Source organism: Amborella trichopoda, chromosome 9 (assembly GCF_054954075.1).
Source record: "Amborella trichopoda isolate Santa Cruz 75 chromosome 9, AtrichopodaSantaCruz75HAP2 v2.0, whole genome shotgun sequence".
Taxonomy (NCBI): Eukaryota; Viridiplantae; Streptophyta; class Magnoliopsida; order Amborellales; family Amborellaceae; genus Amborella; species Amborella trichopoda.
This window is the reverse complement of record NC_142344.1, coordinates 16,137,645-16,158,877: the sequence shown is the minus strand read 5'-3', so window position 1 is coordinate 16,158,877 and position 21,233 is coordinate 16,137,645. Positions and strand designations below refer to the sequence as shown.

The 21,233-nt window shown below is 37.5% G+C and overlaps 1 protein-coding gene across 1 annotated transcript; it reads right to left on the bottom strand.

The window, feature by feature from the left end:
• Nucleotides 1-562: 562 nt before the first annotated feature.
• LOC18424495 (glyoxylate/hydroxypyruvate reductase HPR3) lies at nucleotides 563-19,226 on the bottom strand. Its single transcript, XM_011630806.3, is given in 5 exon segments — nucleotides 563-1,465; nucleotides 1,468-1,609; nucleotides 18,269-18,466; nucleotides 18,468-18,548; nucleotides 18,550-19,226. Coding segments are annotated over 5 exon segments (1,005 nt in total). The 5' UTR covers nucleotides 18,760-19,226; the 3' UTR covers nucleotides 563-1,091.
• Nucleotides 19,227-21,233: the final 2,007 nt, after the last annotated feature.

Genomic DNA, 21,233 nt, shown 5'->3' with positions numbered 1-21,233 from the left:
TCACCTACCCGATCTTAGCATTGGCCATGGGGGGCATCAGGGCCAACCCAGCCAGCTGCCACCCTTGGTCCAAGGATATGCTAACACCCTCTACAAACTTTTCCCTTTCTAAATATAGCCGGAAACGATGGCTGGAACATCTAATTTTGATTATGAATTTGAAGATCCTCTAAATGTGGCGAATCTGAAAGCAACTGAAAATGAATAGTTGAAAGTAATAAATTTGGTATAGAGAAAAATAAAATTATATATATATATACATAAAAGCCGAGGGGTCGAATTAAAAGGGAAGAGGAAATGATCTGCCATCCGTGTGTCCTCTACAGTCAGCAGTTGAGTCAAGTTTCAGACCGTAGAGAATTTATTTCAAATATATAATATATTTACCGGAGCCAGAGTGGGAATGGCACACCTCCAAACTATAGTTACCGGGAGCCAGAGTGGGAAGGGCTCCGGGATCAAGAGCAGGAATGGCTCCGGGTCATGGTTAATTTAAAATATAGAAAGATGCATCTCACTATATTTTAAATTAACTGTGAAAGAAAAAGGAAAAGGGCTCTTGTACAAAAAGAACCACTGCATTCAGTTAAAATTTTCAATTCGTACATTTAATCTTCATCAGCATTAATTAATGGCAGAATGTAAGCCAATGTAATAGAACTCCTACACAACAAAGCTCTATTTTTATGAATGAGGGAACACTAACGTGATTTCACAATGTTTGTGAAGAAACATTTTATTCTGCACTTGCCTTGTCCTCACCCCACAAGACAGTTTCTCAAATGAAAATCCAGAAAGGCACTCGTTTTACCCCGTGATAACACTGCCAATTACAAGACCCCACAGAAATAACAAAAAACCTTTTTAGGGAAATTCACACCCAATTTACTACTGCATAAAACCAAGAGTTTTTGGAGAGTGTAGTACTCTTGGGGCTCCATGTGCACTTCAGGAAGAGGATACCGCCACGGTTAGCCTACCAAATTTCTTAAGATGGCATGGCATGGTCGATTGAGGTAGTCATTCATGCTGCTTTCCATTCCATTACTACTCGGAACTTGGAAGACAGTCAAAGGAACAAAGCATGGCCTTCACTCCACTGTAGATAGCAATGGCCTATTTGAGAAGAAGGCCTTGAGATTTCCCAGGACAATATCTTCAGCAGCTAAAAGTGATTCTGAGGTAAAAATAGCAGAATGGGGAGAGAGCACGACATTGTCCATGAGGAGCAGTTCATGAGGAACATGAGGCTCATTCTCGAATACGTCAAGACCTGCACCCCCAAGCTCTCCTTCAACCAAGCATCTCACCATTTCTTTCTCGTCAATGACAGCACCACGAGCCACATTGATGAGCACCCCATTCTTCCCCAGTGCCAACAGAGCATCCCTGTTCACAATGTGGTGTGTTTTGTCATTGAGAGGGCAAGCCACAATGAGAATGTCACTCACATATGCCAGATGGCAATGTCAGGAAAGTATGTATATGGCGTGGAGGGTTTCTCTGTCCTTGAATGATAAGAGATGGTGCAGCCAAAGGGCTCCAACCTTCTAGCGATGGCTAAGCCTATGCTTCCCAGGCCAACAATCCCCACATGTTTACCACTCAACTGCAACCATTGTTGTCTAGAAAGTTAGTAATGAGAAAACCATGTTTTGCATCAACCATCGTGTACACACAACCTATGAAGCGAACAACCACTAAAAGCTGAGAGATATGATTTCACTCATGAATTTTATGCCACATTGAGTAGCCACTTGATCTGCAGGCAAGGCAAATAAATAGATGGCATCTCACCTGTGAAAGTGCTCTATAACTGGATCTTAATGACGATTATGAGGGCGTATAGAAGCCAAAATACAAAAACTTATACTTGACAATGTATGATAATCTTGACACTGCAACTCAAAATTCTTACAAGTTACAACACAAATGCCATTACAAGCGTCAATTACAACCACATCAATGAAATTACAGTCATCAAACACTTCTTATAGACTCAAACACAAAGAGGATACAACTCAATTTGGATCCCTTATCCAAGAAAACTTAAGACTACACAAAAGAGATCAATGTACAACACTTGTATGAGGTGCTTCTAAAAATCAGTAACATGCAAATTTACAATGCAAAATTATACATCATATGACACCATAAAACTCATCAAATCATGATCTCCATATTACAATAAACAAATGCTCAAGTAAACAACGCTAAATATTCATGGGAAGCCAATCGGAGCTCTTGGGTGTGCATTTCAGGTCTTAGGTTTTAGCTATGTACCATAGTGTGACATGTGATCGCATATCTTAAATTCCGGCCAAATTCAATCTATCAAAGGTGGGAAGCCAAGCATCTACTGATATAAACTTGAAAAAATGACAGGTTTTTTCAAATATCAAACTGATCAAATAAATAGTGGGCACATGGGAAAGAAGGAAAGACTAGATTACAGAACCAGTTTCGCATAAGTATGGTAAGAGGAAATTTTGCCATAGTCTCTCATTATAAAATCACCATTAAGATCCATTTAATATGAGATATAATTGACTGATATTGATGTCAAAATCTCAGAGAAATAACAGTCATAAATCTCCTAATTTCACAAAGAAAATCTCATAAAAACTAGATCAATCAGGCATGGATGAAGCCATCAATTATATGGATGTGAAATCACCATTTAGATCCATCAATTAGTAGTTTTAGTTGACTGATCTTAATGTCAAAATCTTAGAAAAATATTAGTCAAATAAACACCACAAATCACAAAGGAACTCTCATAGAAAGTAGATCAATCAAGTATGGAAGAAGCCATCAACCATATGAATCAATCTTAGGTCAAGGAACTATGAATCAAGAACTTTAGAGATCAAGAAACCTTGCTGTAATTTGGATTTTACAGCAAGAAAGAACTTCAAAATCAATGGAAGAAGGATTAGATCTTATTCAATTGAAGGACCTCTTGGTTGCTAGATCATCCATCGCTTTAATTGAGCTTAAATTGATCTTCAATAGAGCCATCAATGGAGCTTTCTCTCACTAGAATTGATCATTCACTTAAGTTTGATCTCATGGAGGAAGAGAGAGAGCGAAAAATTGGCTTGGGCGGGTCACATTAGGAGATATGGAGAGAGAGAGTGGTGTGCCACTTAGAGAAAGTGAAGATGCAAGTGTGTAGGAAATGAACGAGTGAGGGGGTATTTATAGGCTTCTAGCCACCAAGTGTATAGATGATTCTAGATAAATGAATCGAGGCCTTTCATGTCATCATCTTACAAATAGAAGCTTGAACCTAGCCCATCATTCACCATCGTGCCATCTTGATGTGTGGCATAGATTTAAACACCTTTATCATCCTTTTTAAAAACCATGTTTCACTCCAAATTCCACTTATTCAAAATACCCTTGCTCTTTCCAAATAATTAAACTTAAAACCAAGTTAGACGGCATACCCATAAGGTAATTAGGCTAAATTCCAGCAAAATCAAATTTAAAACTTTCCCTCCATTTTGAAAGAGCTTGAATAGCCAACGAAAAGATGCCACATGTGCAAGTTGGTCAAACACACAATTACCACATGCCCTTAGGGTTTAAATTGAAATATCAAACCCTATGCCCCTTCTAGAATTGCTCCCACATGTGCACGTACCACTTTTTTTTTGCATTTAACATGTGCCTAAAATCATTTTCTAATTTTCAAAATTACACAAAATTCAACATCATAAAAAATCCCCCATTAAAACAAACTACGCAATGACTAAAAGGCCCTATCAATGGGGGGGGTTGGGGGTGGGGATGAAGTCACCCCCACGTCATCTCCATGTGGGGCTGACATGGAGGCCCCCGTGGCCCATGTGGACACCCATTGGTTATTTGGGTGTCTCATGGGGGTCCCGAGGGGATCTGTCCTTGATCGTCATTTTACTAAAACAATTATGGAAAACACATTTTCTTGCCCAGAAAAATACGAAAAAATCTTTAAAAATTCACAAAATTCCTTTTAACCATTTTCCATTAAAATAAATAATTTTAAAACTGTTTAAAAATATTTCCAAGGGTAATTAAGAATTTTGGAGCTGAATTAAGAATTTGAGCACTCCTCCACTCACCTAGACTCGGAATCCAAAGCCACCTTCTTAGTACGACCCAACAAACTCATGATCCAATTACGGGTTCATGATATAGCTTATCAAAGTGAATCCAATGAGTGACCTTGAGTCCCCAAGTACTAGAGGATTTCAGGTGCACCTCCTCTAGGACATGCCCAAACATGGTGCGGGGCCTCCTCTCTCTTGACACATGTGCATACCTCTTATCAATAGATCATAGAAGAGCGGCTTCCCATGTTTTGCCATTGTTTTATGAACATACTATGAGAAGGTTCTATAAGTCAAGGATTCAGACCAATGCCCTCTATTAGCCTTAACATTCCCATATAGAGCTTATTCGGTCATCAAGCTCATATCATAAATCACATAAAACACATCACCTTGACCCATCACATAGTCACGAGGCTCAATAATAATAACCGACTCTGACTAGAGTTAGTCATCAACCCTCTTGGTATTTTCCATGCATACAAATCCTCCTTATGACTCTCTCAGTGTTCCATGACTCTTGGTCCCAGTGCGCCTAGATATTGAAGTCATGTCGCTTTTTTTTACTCCCACTGAAATCAAGAGCCATTGCAATGTCAGAATTTTAAGACCTTGAGATGACATAATCCCAACAGATTAGGGATTCCAGAGAAACACAAAGACAGTTCAAGAGACAACTAAAGACGTAAGAGGTTTTGGCGGCAATGGACCATAGTTGTTAGTAGTGGATGTGGAACCTAGCGAGGAAGTGGGAGCCTGGGATCAGTATATTTATATGGGAGTGCTTGAGGAGCTTCCTATGTGTGTGTGTGTGTGAGTGATAAGAAAAAATAAAAATTCCATATTCACTATTTAGCTTATGAAAAGTAAGAACTCTATAACCTGAAAATCCCTTAAAAAATTTGAGGAAAATGAGATTGTAGGGCCATGATAAGAACCAAACTAGGAACAGCCTGAGTCGCTACAATGAACTGAGCTGAGCGAGACATGGTGATTCACTATAGTAGGAAACACCCAGTTTTGGATAAACCGGGTAATATCTTGGATCAAGAAGATTCAGGACTGAGGGCCACCCCAGTTTCCATGTCAGTTCACCAGCTTTCAACCGCTGATGCAAACTAAGACCATGAAAACAAATAACAAAGATCATGTACAGGTGGTTATTAGCTAGAAATTTATCAAAAAACAAAAAATCAACACAAACTCAAAGACATTGGGTTCAAAATTTCAAAAATTTAAGATGAGATCCCCTTCAAACCAGGATCTCACTTCCACTTTCCACTTTCAGTGGGGTCACAATCCCCTTCCGTAGGGTTTAAGATCCCATTTGGTCAGGTATCAAGATCCCTTAATTTTTTTTTGTTTTTGTTTTTTTCTTTCTTTTTTTTTTTGTTTTTGTTCAAGGATCAAGATCCCTTAATTTTTTTGTTGTTGTTGTTTTTTTTTTTTTTTTTTTTTTTTTTTCCAGGGATCAAGATCCCTTATTTTATTTTATTTTTTCTTTTTTTTGGTGGTTTTGAAAAAAAGGAAAGCCTTCAACCCACTGAAGATAACAATGGCCTAATAGTAAAGGAGTCCATGAGATTGGTGACAACCACATCTTCAGGAGCTGACATTGAATCCGAGGTGAGACAGCTAAATGTGGAGAAAGCACAACATTATCCTTGGAGAACAGCTTCATGGGAACATTTGGCTCATTCTCATATACATCTAGACCAACATCCCCCATGCTTTCCTTACACTAAGCATCTCACCATTTATCTCTCATAATGAGGACCCCATGCACGATGATAATGACTACCCCCTTTCTACCTGAAGCCAACAGAACATCCTCATTAATGATGTGGCATATTCTGTAGGTGAGAAGACAAGCCACAATGAGGATTTCACTCACTGACACAAGATGGCAAAATATCGGAAAATAATGTATAGGGTGTGGAAGATTTCCCTGTCGTCGAGTGCTACGAGATGGTGCAGCCAAATGGCTCCAGCCTTTTGGCTATGGCCAAGCCTATGCTTCCTAAAAGAACAATCCCCACAAGCTTTCCACTCAACTGCAAGCATCATTCTGAAGAGACAGAAAGTAATGCATAATTTCTATGGAAACTATTTTCAAGATGAGTTCATTCACGATCCATGAGCCAAGGGAAAGCTTGAATTATACTGTATCGACATGTAAATATGCAGCATACAGGCTGGGCCATACGAAGAATGCATTCGAATTTTTGCATGAAGAATTTTCTATTCATTTCATTTTGGAAATGAGGCATAAAATTGAAGTATACCACAATGGATCCATAACAAACATAAGCTACTCAACAAATCCCAATCGACTTGAATCAATGGCAGCCCAATATGGTTGGCTCTTAATCGGCCATTTACTAGCTTTAGAAGAGCTGAAACTCTTGAACAGCAATATCTTTATATGAGATCCACACTTGAACAGTCCATTGCAAACTACAATAAGCGATAATTCATGCTAGAGTTCTCTACCGCATTTTCTATCTCAAAAGAAGTTTGAAACAGCTCCAAATTTTATCCTATGGCTTACACAGGTTCCGGTTTCCACAAGTGCCATTAAGGTGTACTAAAACCAGGCAATAGAAAGAGAGAAAAAAGAAAACAGCTATGTATGATAGCTAATGTCTACACAATAATACCACAAAATGCTACAAGGTTGTAAGATGCAAGAAAATAGTGTTAGTTACAAGCCACAGAAAAGTGAATTCTGGTGGCAACTCGACCTTCACCCAGCTCAGAAGGCATCGAGGACCACGACATGCATATCACTGATTTTCTAAACCTCGAGGAAAGAATCATTAATACTCTTAGCTAAGGGCCTGAGGGCTACCAAATAGCAGTCATATACCTGCAGCAGAGAATTACATCAGGACCAATTGACACTCCCAGGAAACATAAGTGAGATACAGAACCATGGTACCCATAAATTAGCTTACCATCAAAAGAGGTCAATAATTGATTGCTTCAGCTAAATATATGAACACATAGCACAAGAAGATGGCATTCATTTGTATATCTAATATCCATGTGGAAATAGGAAGCTCTTCAAGCTCAACATATATTTCCTTCTTGCTAATCTATTATTGACACCGGGAATACCAAGATCTCAAGCTCAACAAATGATTCCTTCTAAGTTTGGGAGCAAGCCATCATACACAAAGCAAACAAAAAGGATATCTCATTCTTAATAAGGCAGCGCATAACTTCGTTCAGGATACAACTGCACTGTTAGGCCCTCTCTAGAATGTTGGGCAGTTACAATAGCCAGCACTTCACTTAACAAGACGCTTTATGATGTCACCCCAACGAGGCAACAACCAAGGAGGATTCCATGGGAAAAAGATGACAATTCTAGATACAAGACAAGAAGTTGGTTGAATGAATATGTATGAGCGAAACTTATAGACTTGAGTACAAATACGTTCAAGATTAAAGGATGAAAAGCAGTACTAGAGTCCAGTGAATTATGTAGATCATCACCAACTTTTGGCTAAAAACCAAAGAAAAATATTCAATCTGTAGCACAGTTACCAGAAGTACAAAATAAAATTGATTCATCAAGCATAGCCGTTCATTAAACAAATTAGGAAATATACAGATAGACTTATACAATGGAGAGCATATAAATAATTGATTAAAACATATGGCCTAATACACACTATGTTACACTAGTTAGGAAATCCTTACGTACAAGCATTACAAAATGCTGTCTTTTATGAAATAGTAAAATTCAGACAAATTAATAGGTCCAACATCTTACTACATGGAAAAGGCATCATACAGAAAGCACGGAATTCAAAATCCCAGAGTAGTAAAAAAACACATTTATATGCCACTATGTGAGTACTTGGTATCATCAATGTGTTGCATATTATTATTGTCATACCTGCAACATCTGTGATCCTTGTAAACGTAATGCAATTTTGGTCAGAAAGGTCTTGCTTTCTACTACCCTCTTATGTTGTACCACATAATAGAGTCAGCTTAGTTCATTCAGTAAGAGTACCTCTCAGACCATAGCAGATATATTCATTGTCTCCAAAGTTTTCAATTTTGCTACAAGCGTACACTATATATTCCCAGGCAGTTTTGGAAAAGATCATTCCTAGTTGAGTCACTCACATGAATCAACTCAGTTTGGCACACGAACAAGCTCTATTATGCCAAAATCCAGTTTAAGCTGAGTTTTTCAGTTCTAAGATTAGATATACAGGAATATATACATAAAAGACAAAATGAGACATACAGGAATATATAAATAAAAGACTTGTACCTTTTGAGTTTCCCTCTTTGTATAAGCCTTATTTTTTAATCTTATTGTTGGCAAAAAGCCTACTTTTTTCAGAATAGAAAAGCTTACAGAGGTTTTCACCAAAAAGCTCATGAAGTTTTTTTTTTGAAATTGAAACCGAGGTCACTTGGTTTTGGCTCCATCTGAGTCGGGAACCAAGTTCAAGTTTTTTAAAAAAATTCAAAGATCCTTAGAGATGGATGCTGCTATCTTTGCAAGCATGGTAACCTTAGGTGCTTATTGTCTTTCCACCAAAACCATTTCTCTCTCCCATAATAGCTCCTACCAAAAATGTCTCCCTTCTCAAACCAAAGGAACGAAGGTAGAAAATGAAAGACGGAGGTCAAGGAGTAGTCCTATATTCATGCACAGAAAAACACAACTGCTCCCTAATTTCAGTACCACTGTTCCACTTAAGGCCAATGATGTCTTACAATACACCAATATGAAGTCAAGAAACTACTTTTCCTTCAGTTACACAGAGCTAACTAGAAAGGGAAGTAGAGGCTCTGAGCTTCATGAAAAAAGTAGAGCTTGATATTCTGTTGGATCTATCCATAAAAGCATCACAGTCATTCAATGAAAAAGGGAAAACTTCCTTTTCTAAAAAAATTGAACTCCTAATCTCAAGAAGCTAGAAATAGACCACACCATGATGGGCCTTTTAACATTTAGCAGTTATCTTCTATAGCCATTCCCTTTGAGGCAACAAAAGAACATCTGTGATGCATTGAAGTTCATATAAAAACAAGAAATAAACTGTGATTAATATAGCTGAACAATGTAATTAACTGCGCTCAAGAGAGCAACATTGGAAGCATTACCTCTCAATCGTCGCAAAATCACATAAGATGAGCTAGATACTATCTTAAGAACAGTTTCATCTCACTTAGCTACAAAATAAGCTTTTGTTACATCTTAGGACACCATATTTCAATATTATGAAGACCATAATGGCCAAGCTGGCAAGAGCTCCGGAAATTGGTATTGGATCCTTTTCCAGTCTATTCAAGGGTTATCCAATAAATACCAATTTTGCCTGTTTTCTCTGCTGCCCCATACTAAAGTATTTCTTATTCCTGGAGACCAAGGAAATATAAGAAAGAGCATGATTAAGGGAACTCGAACAACAGCCCACACCATAGTGAAAACAAGATCTAGATTCCAAAAAATTCTAGAAAGATCAACTTAGACATCTGGTTCATGCCCAACAGATTGTATTGGCCGTAAAAGTTGGCAGATTTTAACTTATTTCATCTTTTTGTGATTTTGGGATGCTGATATTTCTGATGAAATCACTTTGGCCACTTGGACTGCCCCTCACCCTAGTTTGGACTGGACTAGCTCCATAACCAGTTTGATGGTCATTTTTCTCTTGATAGAGTTATTCAGAATGACATGAAGAGCTCCTAACCATTTTAGAGCTTTGTAGTGCTCAAGACCCTCTCTTTAGGATTAGAAAATCACAGAATTTGTTACTAAGGTTTTTATTTTGGCATGGAAACCTGTGGCTTTTATTTTGTTTTTGAATGTTGAAGTGTTGGATGTGAGAGCGCTTAAGGCCTGGGACCATCAAATTAAACCCAGCAATCTCTCAAAAAATACATCCTCTTCAATGGCTGACTCCATGACCTAATCAGGGGTAAGCCCTCAAATACCCACATCCATTGTTAAGCATATGTAGCCTATTAGTAATCCATAATTTACTAATCCATACAACCATACCATAGAATGATTTGGGAAGTTGACATGTGGAAGTCCCAGGTCTGCATTGTATTCGTAGCATTAATGGTTACCTCTTTCTCAACTTTCTCCATCCAACTGCCAGTTCCTTCTTATCATGGACCTTCTGCAGAATTTTCAACATTTTCTTTTCTAATCCTAAATGCTTCCACCATGCCTATGTGTATTTTTATGCTATGCAGTTGTAGATTTGAGATGATTGAATCTCGACTATAATAGTATATCCACAATTCAATCTCAGCTTATCCGAACAATCTACATTTTAACTTCCATCATCATCATAAAAACCATAGAAAGAAATGGAACAATACTTTCATCTGCATGTTAAATCTTCAGAGAAATGGAACCATGACTCCCCTCTATATTTAATTCTATTCAAGAATAATCATTGGGCTTATTTAATTTTCAGCCAAAACCTCCAATTTCTCTAGGAGTACACAAAAAGTAATCAGAGATCCACTCAACAAAAAAGAAAAAAATATCAAAAGATCCATTAGCAACTTGGCAAAGGCCTCATCCAGTATATCATAATCAGTTGAATGCTTCTCTAGATCATCAAGAGTAGAGAATTCTTTCGAGGGTTGATGAAATCAGGAAAGATTTGCTTTCATCAATCTAATGAAAAAACATTATAACACTTCCTCAACCATGGTAGTAGGGCTAAGGACCACATAAAGCATTCTACACCCTCTTCATGGTCCAAGAAAAGGAGGATTGTTTCAAAAGTAATAATTGACATCACCATGAGGGAACAAGACTCCTCTAAATCAATTTTGAATGCCAAGCCTAGGAATGTAATACTTACCCAAAAAAAAAAAAAAAGCCTAGGAATGAAATTCTCTAGAACTCCATTGAACTTAATACAAGAAGCCCACTTGCTTTTGGTTTCCTAAAATCCCTTGTCAATCTAAATATCTGAAGACAAAATATGACTCAATTTGTAAAATGACTGGGCGTAGGTGGTTCGAATAACTGGCCCAGTTGACTTGGGGAAGACATTTTCTTTTCTCATGCAAGAGGCAGCGCCAGATAAAAGTGTCCCTGAATTAAAACTAAAAGACATAATTTCATATGGAAGAATTGAAACTTTAGAAATGTACCCTCTCAAGCCCTCAGATAAAACAGAAGGATAGAGGCTTCAACAATCTAGTCTGCTGCATAAATGGAGAAATACTTCCTGGAAATGTGGTCGTAACTAAACAGCCATTTCTGATCTTTCTCTCCATCTAGCAAGGGCTAGTTCGCAGGGTGAATCAACCATCTTACAATAAGAAGGTAGCTCAATTAGTGACTAAGACATATGGAGCAAAGTAAGGTCCAAAGTACCTACAATCTGAATAGAGAGATCTTATTTGCTAACACATTGATTAGTAGGAAATCAAAATATATATTATCCAAAGCAATGTTTTCCAACTCTGCCCAGGCCCATACTCAGCACTGGCCCAAGCCGAGTAACTCAGCCAAGTCCAAGTGGACTTGACTGAGTCCTGTACGAGGCCATAAAATGCTAAATATTCTAAAACCAAATGTGAAGAAATTGTCAATAATAATTAAAAAATCAGAAAAAAATAAAATAAGTAAAAACAACAATTGAAAGCCTATAAAAGTCCAAAAAGTATATAAACGACAGATTATTGAAAATTTTGCTTTATACATTGAAATATTTCAAAAAAACCAAAACAAAAGAAAAAAAAATGGAGCATGTAACAAGAAAAGTTCCCAAATCATCATAAAAACCATTTAAATCACATAAAAATACATTTCTAAATTATTCATTGAAGACTTTTAAAAAACACTTGTGAGTTTTGTTATAAATTTTAAAAAAGGTGAGTTGGTCCTTGGAACTCGCCTCGGCCGAGTCCAAGTGGACTTTGCCAAATCCTTGAAAGGGAGACCATGTCCACTACAGCTAAACATTTAACCTATGAGTAAACTAAAAAACCAAATTGAACTTTAACCAGAACACAGTTTCTGTTGGGATCGGTTTAAGGTGGCTACCAATATGGATTAACACAATCAGATTTGGATCAAGATCTCTCTTTAAACCTTACTTGAAGATATCATTAAACACTTTGAATGCATATAATTCAATCACATAAGAAGCATAAGCAAATATCTATAATAAGAGCTCCTCAAATCATCAATACAAATCCCCCAATCTGTTATCCTCTATTTCATGCTCTATCCAAGTCTTGAATCATACCAAAATGAGAAAATAAAAATATGGAACGAACTCACCAATATGCTTCAACTAGGGCTTGTAGAGAACAAGTAAATTGACACCTATAGAGCATCATAAAAATGCCAAACATTGCTGGAAAATCTGAATCATGAAGGGATTAGTAGCAATGTAGCGAGAGAAAGTAATAGAGAGGTGATGGAGCAAGATGGCTTCACAATAGATGATTAGGGTGCCCCTTGCAGGCTATGGATGCACCCTTGTACTCAAGGCACTTCTAAATGCTTAGTGAGAGAGAGAGAGGGAACAAGGATGTTGAGAGAGAACGAGAGGTGCAACACACCAAAGTCCCCAAACCCTACATCAATGTATATAAAACTATTTGCTTCAATGGTTGGAAAGAAAAAAAGCGGAGGAGCTTTAGAAAGTGTGGAATAAAAGGCCACCTATTCAAAGAATAGGTCTCGTTCAAGCGACCTGACTTTCCCAAATGCCCACCACGCAGGACCCCATAAATAGGAACGATCTTTGTTTTGTGCCCCTCTCTAGATAAGAACCAGAATAGGTGTGCCATCACCTACAGCCCTTTCCTCTGTCGGGCATTTCCACGAAATTCAAATGGGCAGCATCTTCGTATGCTTGACATTAAGTGAAAATGGGGTATTTTTGTCATAAAAAAAAAAATACTTATATTATCTCAAAACTGCCCTTAAGTGCATCGAGAAACCACATTCAACATTCCCCCACTGTTTTCGATATGGTTTTAGCTTAATAAAACATCTAGTCATTGAAGCAAGAAGGTTTATCGTGATCACTTGAGTTGTACATCCTTAAGTGATCGATCTACCCATCCACACATACAATCCACTCACTCAATGGCATCAACCACGTACTTTCCCACGCTTATCATAATCATGACATATTGCGTGATCATCAACCACTACATGCATATGCTTCTAGATCTACATAATCTCTCCACCAGGTATCCAGAAACAAATAGCAGTGGATACCCTCTATTATTATGCCATACATGCAGCCATCACATGTGGTGTCATTTCATCGATGCAATGAGTCACCACAAAATCTCACAAAGAGATGCATCTCACTAAGATATTCTCGACTGCCCAGATAACTACCAGCACATCTCTTCCCTCTAATTAGGGATAGTGACGAAATGTGTGCAAATGCACACTAGCGGACGGTGGTTTGTGGCGACATCCCTCCAAGGGATTTTCATCATATAATTAACCATTAAAGGTCAAATGACCTAAGCTTTCCACCCTCGGAGGCTCAAACATCTGCCACAAAGGCATCCATTCCACAAAGGCAGGTAATATCACAAAAGCCATAATCATCACAATGGCACAGAGGCTACTCAAAAAATCTCATAGTCATAAAGACTTATCAACTGGCTGACAAATGCTCTAACATGCCACCAAGCCATCAATTATATGATCTATCAATTCGTGTAAGTCTCCTTGCAGCCACACTCCTTTCAAATAGGTCAATATTAATACCCTTTGTTAATAGATCAGGAACCATCAATTGTGTAGGAAGATAGTTAACTTCTACATCCTTATTTGCCACAAATTCTCTTATGGAGTGATATTTCTTCTTAATATGCTTTAACTTGCCATCATACATTGGGTATTTTAAAATAGTTATTGCCGCTTGATTATCACAATATATCATTGTAGGCCTATGCCCATTGGCTAGTGGCATTTCACTAAGAAATTGCCTTCAGAATATTGCATCTCTTAAAGCATGATACAATGCAACGTACTCTGCTTCCATAGTAGAGTGTGAGGCACATTTTTGCTTCTTACTATCCCATGAAACACATGTCCCACCAAAAATAAATAACCATCAAGATGTTGATCTAAATTAGCATCGCTATATCCCTCAAGGATTAGGCCATAATCATGTGTCACTTTTAAATATCTAAATATTCTCTTAACTAATTTCCAATGCTCAATACCAGGATTGATCATGTATCTATTAGCAACCCCCACTGCATAAGCTATATTGGGTCTAACACAATTCATCAAATAATTAAGTGACCCTACAGCCTGTGCATAAGGGCAATCCTGCATGATTTCTTTCCCTTTATTAGTCGTAGGACACATTTCCTTTGTTAATTTACAATTTTTGTCAATTGGGGTAGCTATGGGTTTAGAATTCTCCATTGTAAATTTCTTTAGTACTATAAGAGTATATTGCCCTTGGTCAAGATATAATAATATTTTATTTATGTTTCTAGTAACTTCAATTCCGAGACTATAGTCAACATAGCCCATATCTTTCATCTCAAACTTAGAGGACAACCACATCTTACATTCCTCAATGGCTTTTCCATCATTTCCCGTTATGATTATATCATCTACATACAAGACTACAATTAAAAGAATACCCCCACTGTCTTTAGAGTATACACAATAATCTGTAGTGATATTCTTAAATCCATACTCTCTAAGTGTATGTGAGAATATCAAATACTATTGTCTTGAGGATTGCTTTAAACCATATAATGATTTAATTAATTTGCATACTTTATTTTCTTGACCTTCACATTCAAAGCCTTCAGGTTGAGACATGTAAATTTCTTATTCTAATTCAGCATTTAAAAAGGCAATTTTACCATCCATTTGATGAAAATCAAAATCATAATGATTAGCTATAGCTAATATTATTCTAATGGAAGATTTCCTGGCTATAGATGAAAAATATTATTTTAATGACTAGCTATGGCTAATGGAAGATTTCCTGGCTAATGGAAGATAACCTTGTTTTATATATGTTAACACTTCCATTAGAATTAAGCTTATTTGAATATACCCACTTACAACCCATTGCCTTTCTATTTGTAGGTCATTCTGCTCATACCCATGTTTAATTATTTATTAAAGACTCATATTCAGTCCTCATAGCTTCCATCTCACTCATTGCTTCAGGCGAACTAATAGCTTCCTTAAAATTATATGGTACTTCATTAACTTCATTATATTATATATAATTATCTAAATAACTAGGTCTTTTAATCTCCCTTGTTTTCCTTCTCGGCTCAAATAATTTAGTAGCATCAATTTGAGAAGAGCTTCCTACATTAATTATGTTAGGATTTTAAGGTTTTTCTTCCCCACTTTGTTCTAAAATTCAAGCTTATTTTACTTTTGATGTTTCAACATTTTCAAAGAAGTAAGGATATCTACCCTTAACAATTTCTTTATATTCTTCATTATAAAATCTATATCCCTCAAAGTCACTTGAGTATCCCACACAAAAGCAATTTATAGTTTTGGGTCCTAGCTTATCCCTCTTCTCACAAGGAATATGAACATGTGCCATAGAACCCCATACCTTGATATGGTCTAGATTGAGGTTCCCACCAAACCATAGCTCACAGGGTGTTACAGTCGTTGATTTGGAAAGCACTCTATTTAATATATATATTGCCGCCACGATAGCTTCTCCCAAAATCGATATTCTAAACTGGTTTCTTGAATCATACAATTGACTATATCAATTAAAGTTTTAATTTTTCTCTCGGCTATTCCATTTTGTTGAAGGGTGTAAGGTAAAGAGGTTTTCCTAACTATTCTATTTTTATTACAAAACTCACTAAATTCTTTGGATCTATATTCTCCTCCTCTACCACTTCTAAGAATCTTGATTCTTGTATTTAATTGGCGTTCAACTTCTAATTTGTACCTTTTAAATTTGCCTAGTGCTTCATCTTTATGAGAAATTAAATAATTATAAGAGTATCTAGAATAATCATCTATAAAAATAATGAAATACTCACTTCCACCTATACTTTTGTGCTTTAATTTTTTACATATATCAGTATGAACAATTTCAAGTAAATTTTGAGCTCTTTTACCTTTAGGAAATAGTTTTCTATGCATTTTTCCTTAAGCAAGTTTCACACCTGAAATTTTCCTTTTTTAGATCAAGGATAACATTTTGTTTCATTAATCTTCTTAATTTTTCATAACTAATATGATCAAGCCTTCTATGCCAAATATTAAAACACTCATCATAAGTAAATGGCTTTTTCATTTTATTATCAAGATCAAGTTTGTACATGTTACCAACCATTGTGGCCTTTACAACAAAAGCATCATTTTTCTTAATAATCATCTTTCCATCCCTTACATAAATTTCACCCCCACCCCTATTAATCCTAGATAGAGAGATTAAATTCTTTATCATGTTGGGGGAATACAAAACATCATTAATGGTCAAATTGCCACCGAATGGGAGTGGAAGCTTAATTGTCCCTTCTCCGAGAATATTAATACTAAACGAGTTGTCCATAAAAAGTTTTCCAGCACCATCACTCTTTTCTTTGAACTCCACCATATTGTTCATAGTTTTAGTGATGTGCCTAGTAGCTCCAGAGTTCACCCACCATTCATCAGGGGAGCTCACCATCAATGGCTCCTCAACCACAAAGGAGAAGTCCTTGGAGCCACTATTTTGTCCAACATTCTTTATCTTGGATTCCTTACAAAATTTAGCAATATGACTAAATTTGTTACAATTACAGAATTTCTTAAACGTGTAGGAGTTTTGAAGATGGAAAGGCTTCTTAGCATTCTTATTAGGAACTTTGTTATCATTTTTCTTGGCCATTGCTAAGTAGGCTTGGTATTAGCTCTTTCATATTTTCTTTAACTCTATCATTCTCTTCTATCCTCAAATGTCCTCTAAGGTCATCCAATTTGTATTAGTATGGCACAAGTTCTTTTTCAAAGCTTTTCAAGAATTTGGAAGGTTTTCAATAATTTTCATAATTTGTTGGTGCTCACTTATGGGCTCACCATAACAGGCAAATTGATTAACAATAATATTCATATCATCAAAATAATCTAGCACCGATTGATCATCTTTCATCTTATAGATATTATATATTTCATAAAGCTTACATTTAGCAACATAATTATCATCGGTGTGCCTCTTTTCAATGGTAATCCACAAGTCCTTAGCATTAGCATACTTTACAAATACATTGTGCAACCTATCACTTAAACAATTTAGAATAGCACCTCTACATGAAATATCATCATTTTTCCACTTCAAATATTTTTCCCTCTCTTTAAGAGTTGAGTCATCATCTGGTTCACTAGGTTTCTCTTCATTACTCCCATTTAACAATTCCGTATTATGAAGCAAGAAAAATAATTTGCCTTTCCATATAGAAAAATTAGATCCATCAAGCTTCTCAATTTTTACCAATTCTGAAAGTACGCTTCTTGTAATAGCCGTCCAACTGTAGCTCTGATACCAAATGTTAGGATCGGTTTACGGTAGCTATTAATATGGATTAATGCAAACTTAGATTTGGATCAAGATCTCTCTTTAAATTGTACTTGAAGATATTATCAAACAATTTGCATACATATAATCCAATTACATAAGAAGCCCAAGCAAATATCCATAATAAGAGCTCCTCAAATCATCAATACAAATCCCCCAAATTGTTATCCTCTATTTCATGCTTTATCCTAGTCATGAATCAAGATGAAGAAATAAAAAAATGGAACGAACTCACCAATATGCTCCAACTAGGGCTTATAAAGAGAACAAGTAAATCCACAACTTCAGATGATTAGTGTGTCCCTTATAAACAAGGTGCAACACACCAAACTCCCCAAACCCTACCTCAATGTACATAAATCTATTTGCTTCAACTGTTGGAAAGAAAAAGAGTGGAGGAGCTTTAAAAAAAAGTGGAATAAAAAGGGATCAAATGAAAATGGGGTATTTTGATCATTAGGAAAAATAAAAATTACATAATTTTATTTATTTCAAAACTGCCCCTAAGGGCATGAAGAAAACCAAGCTCAACAGTTTCAGCTCCCAAGTGCAAATTGAACAAAGGAGTGAATACCCTCCCTCCTTTTTTCCGAATTTAAATGAGAGAGAAAGAGAGACCTTGGTACCAAACGGACTGTGTGACTCCGAGCAAAAGTGCCCTTGCCTCACGTTGCGATCAGAGGCAGCAATGCGGTGGAGGACAGCAAGCAGGAGGCCAATGGCATAGTCAGCAACTTCCTCTGCAAAAACAGCACCGAGGTTGCCCACAGCCACGCCGCGTCGCCGACACACGCTCATATCGATGTGATCCACCCATCATGCTGGTTGTCACCACCAATTTCAACCCAGGGAGGGCGTCAATCAAGGCGGATTCCACAGGCCCACTACGACCCCCTGCACAGCACCGCGCTCACCAAGTGGGCGTGTGAGACCAGGAAGCTGTGCAGGGGTTGTCCCGAATCCCAGGGCTTGAGCAGGTCGAAGTGGAGCTGTAGGGCCTTTTCAAGTGAGGGCATGATGGGGTCTTTCAAGAGCACAACGGGCCGCTTGTGTTGCTCCGCCATGGCTTCCTTTTGTTTTTCCTGCTCACAAGAAGCCTCGTCTTCCATCTCCTCCTCCTTTTCCTCAGGAAGAAGATGGTGGTGGTGGCAGGGGACTCAACAGACATGCAGACTTCAAACCCATTTGTTTGTAGATATGGTTCATCTGAACGCTGCATTTTTTAATGTACTCTCTGTAAAAACTTTTGGCTTCTGCGAATATCCAGTTTCCTCGTTAAGCGAAAAACACAGCGACTTCCGTTGAAATTCACTGATCAGTTGGTTAAAGCTGGCCCGTCGTGATAAAACTTCCAGGACCACCTGCGGGTTGGCGGGGTACCCAAGGCGCATTCGATGGGTGGTTTTACACGTGGAATGAAAGCCTCAGTTTCGGAAACACGAGTGAATAGCTTCGTTGGGGATGTAAAAACCTCCCAAATGACGAAGTTTGCTTGTAACCGCCCCAATTGAATCCATGCGCTTTCATTGTGTGGCACTTCTACCCCGTTGAAGATCAGTCAGTTATCAAGCTCACTAGATATATACCAAAGTAGCCCTGGACACATAAGAGAGTCGCACATGCACAAGTTGGCTAAGAATAACGTTTAATATTCCTCTTACACAAGAATGCTCATAAGGCCCAAGGATTTCATCCTTCTAACGTGTTACAAATGAGGCACATCCAACAACTAGAAACCTTCTAGCCTGTACAAAGTTTTAGAGCATTCTACACAACCCTTCCATTATAATACTTCCAGAAATCCACTAGAACCCTCATTAGTTTGCTACACTATTCTAAAACCTTCCAGGCCCAACTGATAAGAAACATGAGTCTATGTACATATTGTACAAAGACTTATACAGGCAATGTTTAGCCTCCTTATATGGATAGTGCTTAACCTTCTTTTGGGTTGTGACATACCTCTCTTAACCGGGAAATTATTTTGAGTGGCCAAACTTCTTGTGAGAGGGGTGTTCACCCATCTCAAAACATCTGGATTTATACCAAGCATTGGGCCAAGTCAGGTCCGGCCTGGGCCACTATTAGGTTGGTCTAGTGAAACCTAGCCGAGATCGGGACTAAGCACTCTGGCCTAAGCCTGGCCCTTGTGCCCCATTTTGTGACTCAGGTCCTGAGTTTTTTTTTGAGGTCAAGCTATTTGGCTTACTACCAGCCCTAATTAAGCTTGGGATCGCAATAGGCTGGGCCGACTCTAGTCATAGACCAAGCCTCGGCTCACAATAGGTCGGGCCGACTCTATTCCTAGCCCAACCCTGGTCTTTATAGAGTTGGCCCAAACTCAGCTCATCTCGAACCAAGCCAAAGAAGCCCTAGCCTAAGCCTGGCCCTCCCCCTGTTGGGCCCTATTGCAACCCCGGCCCCAACCTAGCCTTTTAGGTCACATTTTACATTTTGTGGCTAAGGCCCTAGGACCAGGCCTGCCCTGTCCCCAGCCCTATTTTATTCCTTCCTTGTATGATTGCCATCTCCATTTGTGATTGTGGCAAGGCTGGGCATGCGTCAATCTAGATGCAGATTAGGTGAGGCATCTCACGGTTCAGTTGCAATGAAAATTAGTTTCCGTCACATATAATAACAGTTATTTGTGCCGCCCAAGAATAAAACAACATGAGAGAAATGTAAATGAAACGTTCAAAAAAAAAAAAAAAAAACGGAAAAATTACGTACATATTTGTTATAGTTTGCGTTATTAAAAAACTACCGAATAGTTTCCGTTATTATCTATATATCTATTTTTTTTCATGTCATAACGAAAATTTTTAAAAAAGACAATTTTACCTTTTTTCGGTTGTTGAACAATCGAATTCTATGGATTTTTATCAGCAACCAAAATCAGGCCAATTTCGGTTTTTGAAAAACCAAAATTCAAAATTTTTGGTTGTTTTCTTCAAGAACCTAAATCTTTTTTATAGGTACTCCTATTCTTGGGTTGTTGAACAACCGAATTCAATGGATTTTCGGTTGTTCAACAACTGAAATCCTCTATACCATTCTTTAACCACGCAACAACCAAAATCCTCTATACCCTTCTTTAAGCACGTTGTATCCGTCTTTCCCTTTAAACTCTTCCCGATTTTATCGACATAGATTAGTCATCTTTAACCAGCTTTGCCTAAATTTTCCCTTTAAACTCTTCCCTATATTTATCGACGTAGATTACTTATTGTAGAGAGAAACGATAAACATAGGGAAGAGTTTAAACCCTAACATATATAGAGAAAATGAATAAACATAGGAGAGAGAATGGATAAAAGTTTAAACCCACCCAGGTATAGAAAGAGAATGGATAAACATAGGGGAGAGTTTAAAGGATAGGGAAAAGTTTAAACCCATCCAATGTTTATCCATTCTCTCCCTATACCTTACATTTGGTGAGTTTAAACTCTTCCCTACCTTTTAAACTCTCCCCTATGTTTATCTAAACTCTCCCTTATGTTTATCCATTATCACTCTATAGCTTACATTAGGTGGGTTTAAACTCTTCCCTATAGAGTTTAAAGAGAAAAGACGGGTAAAGCGT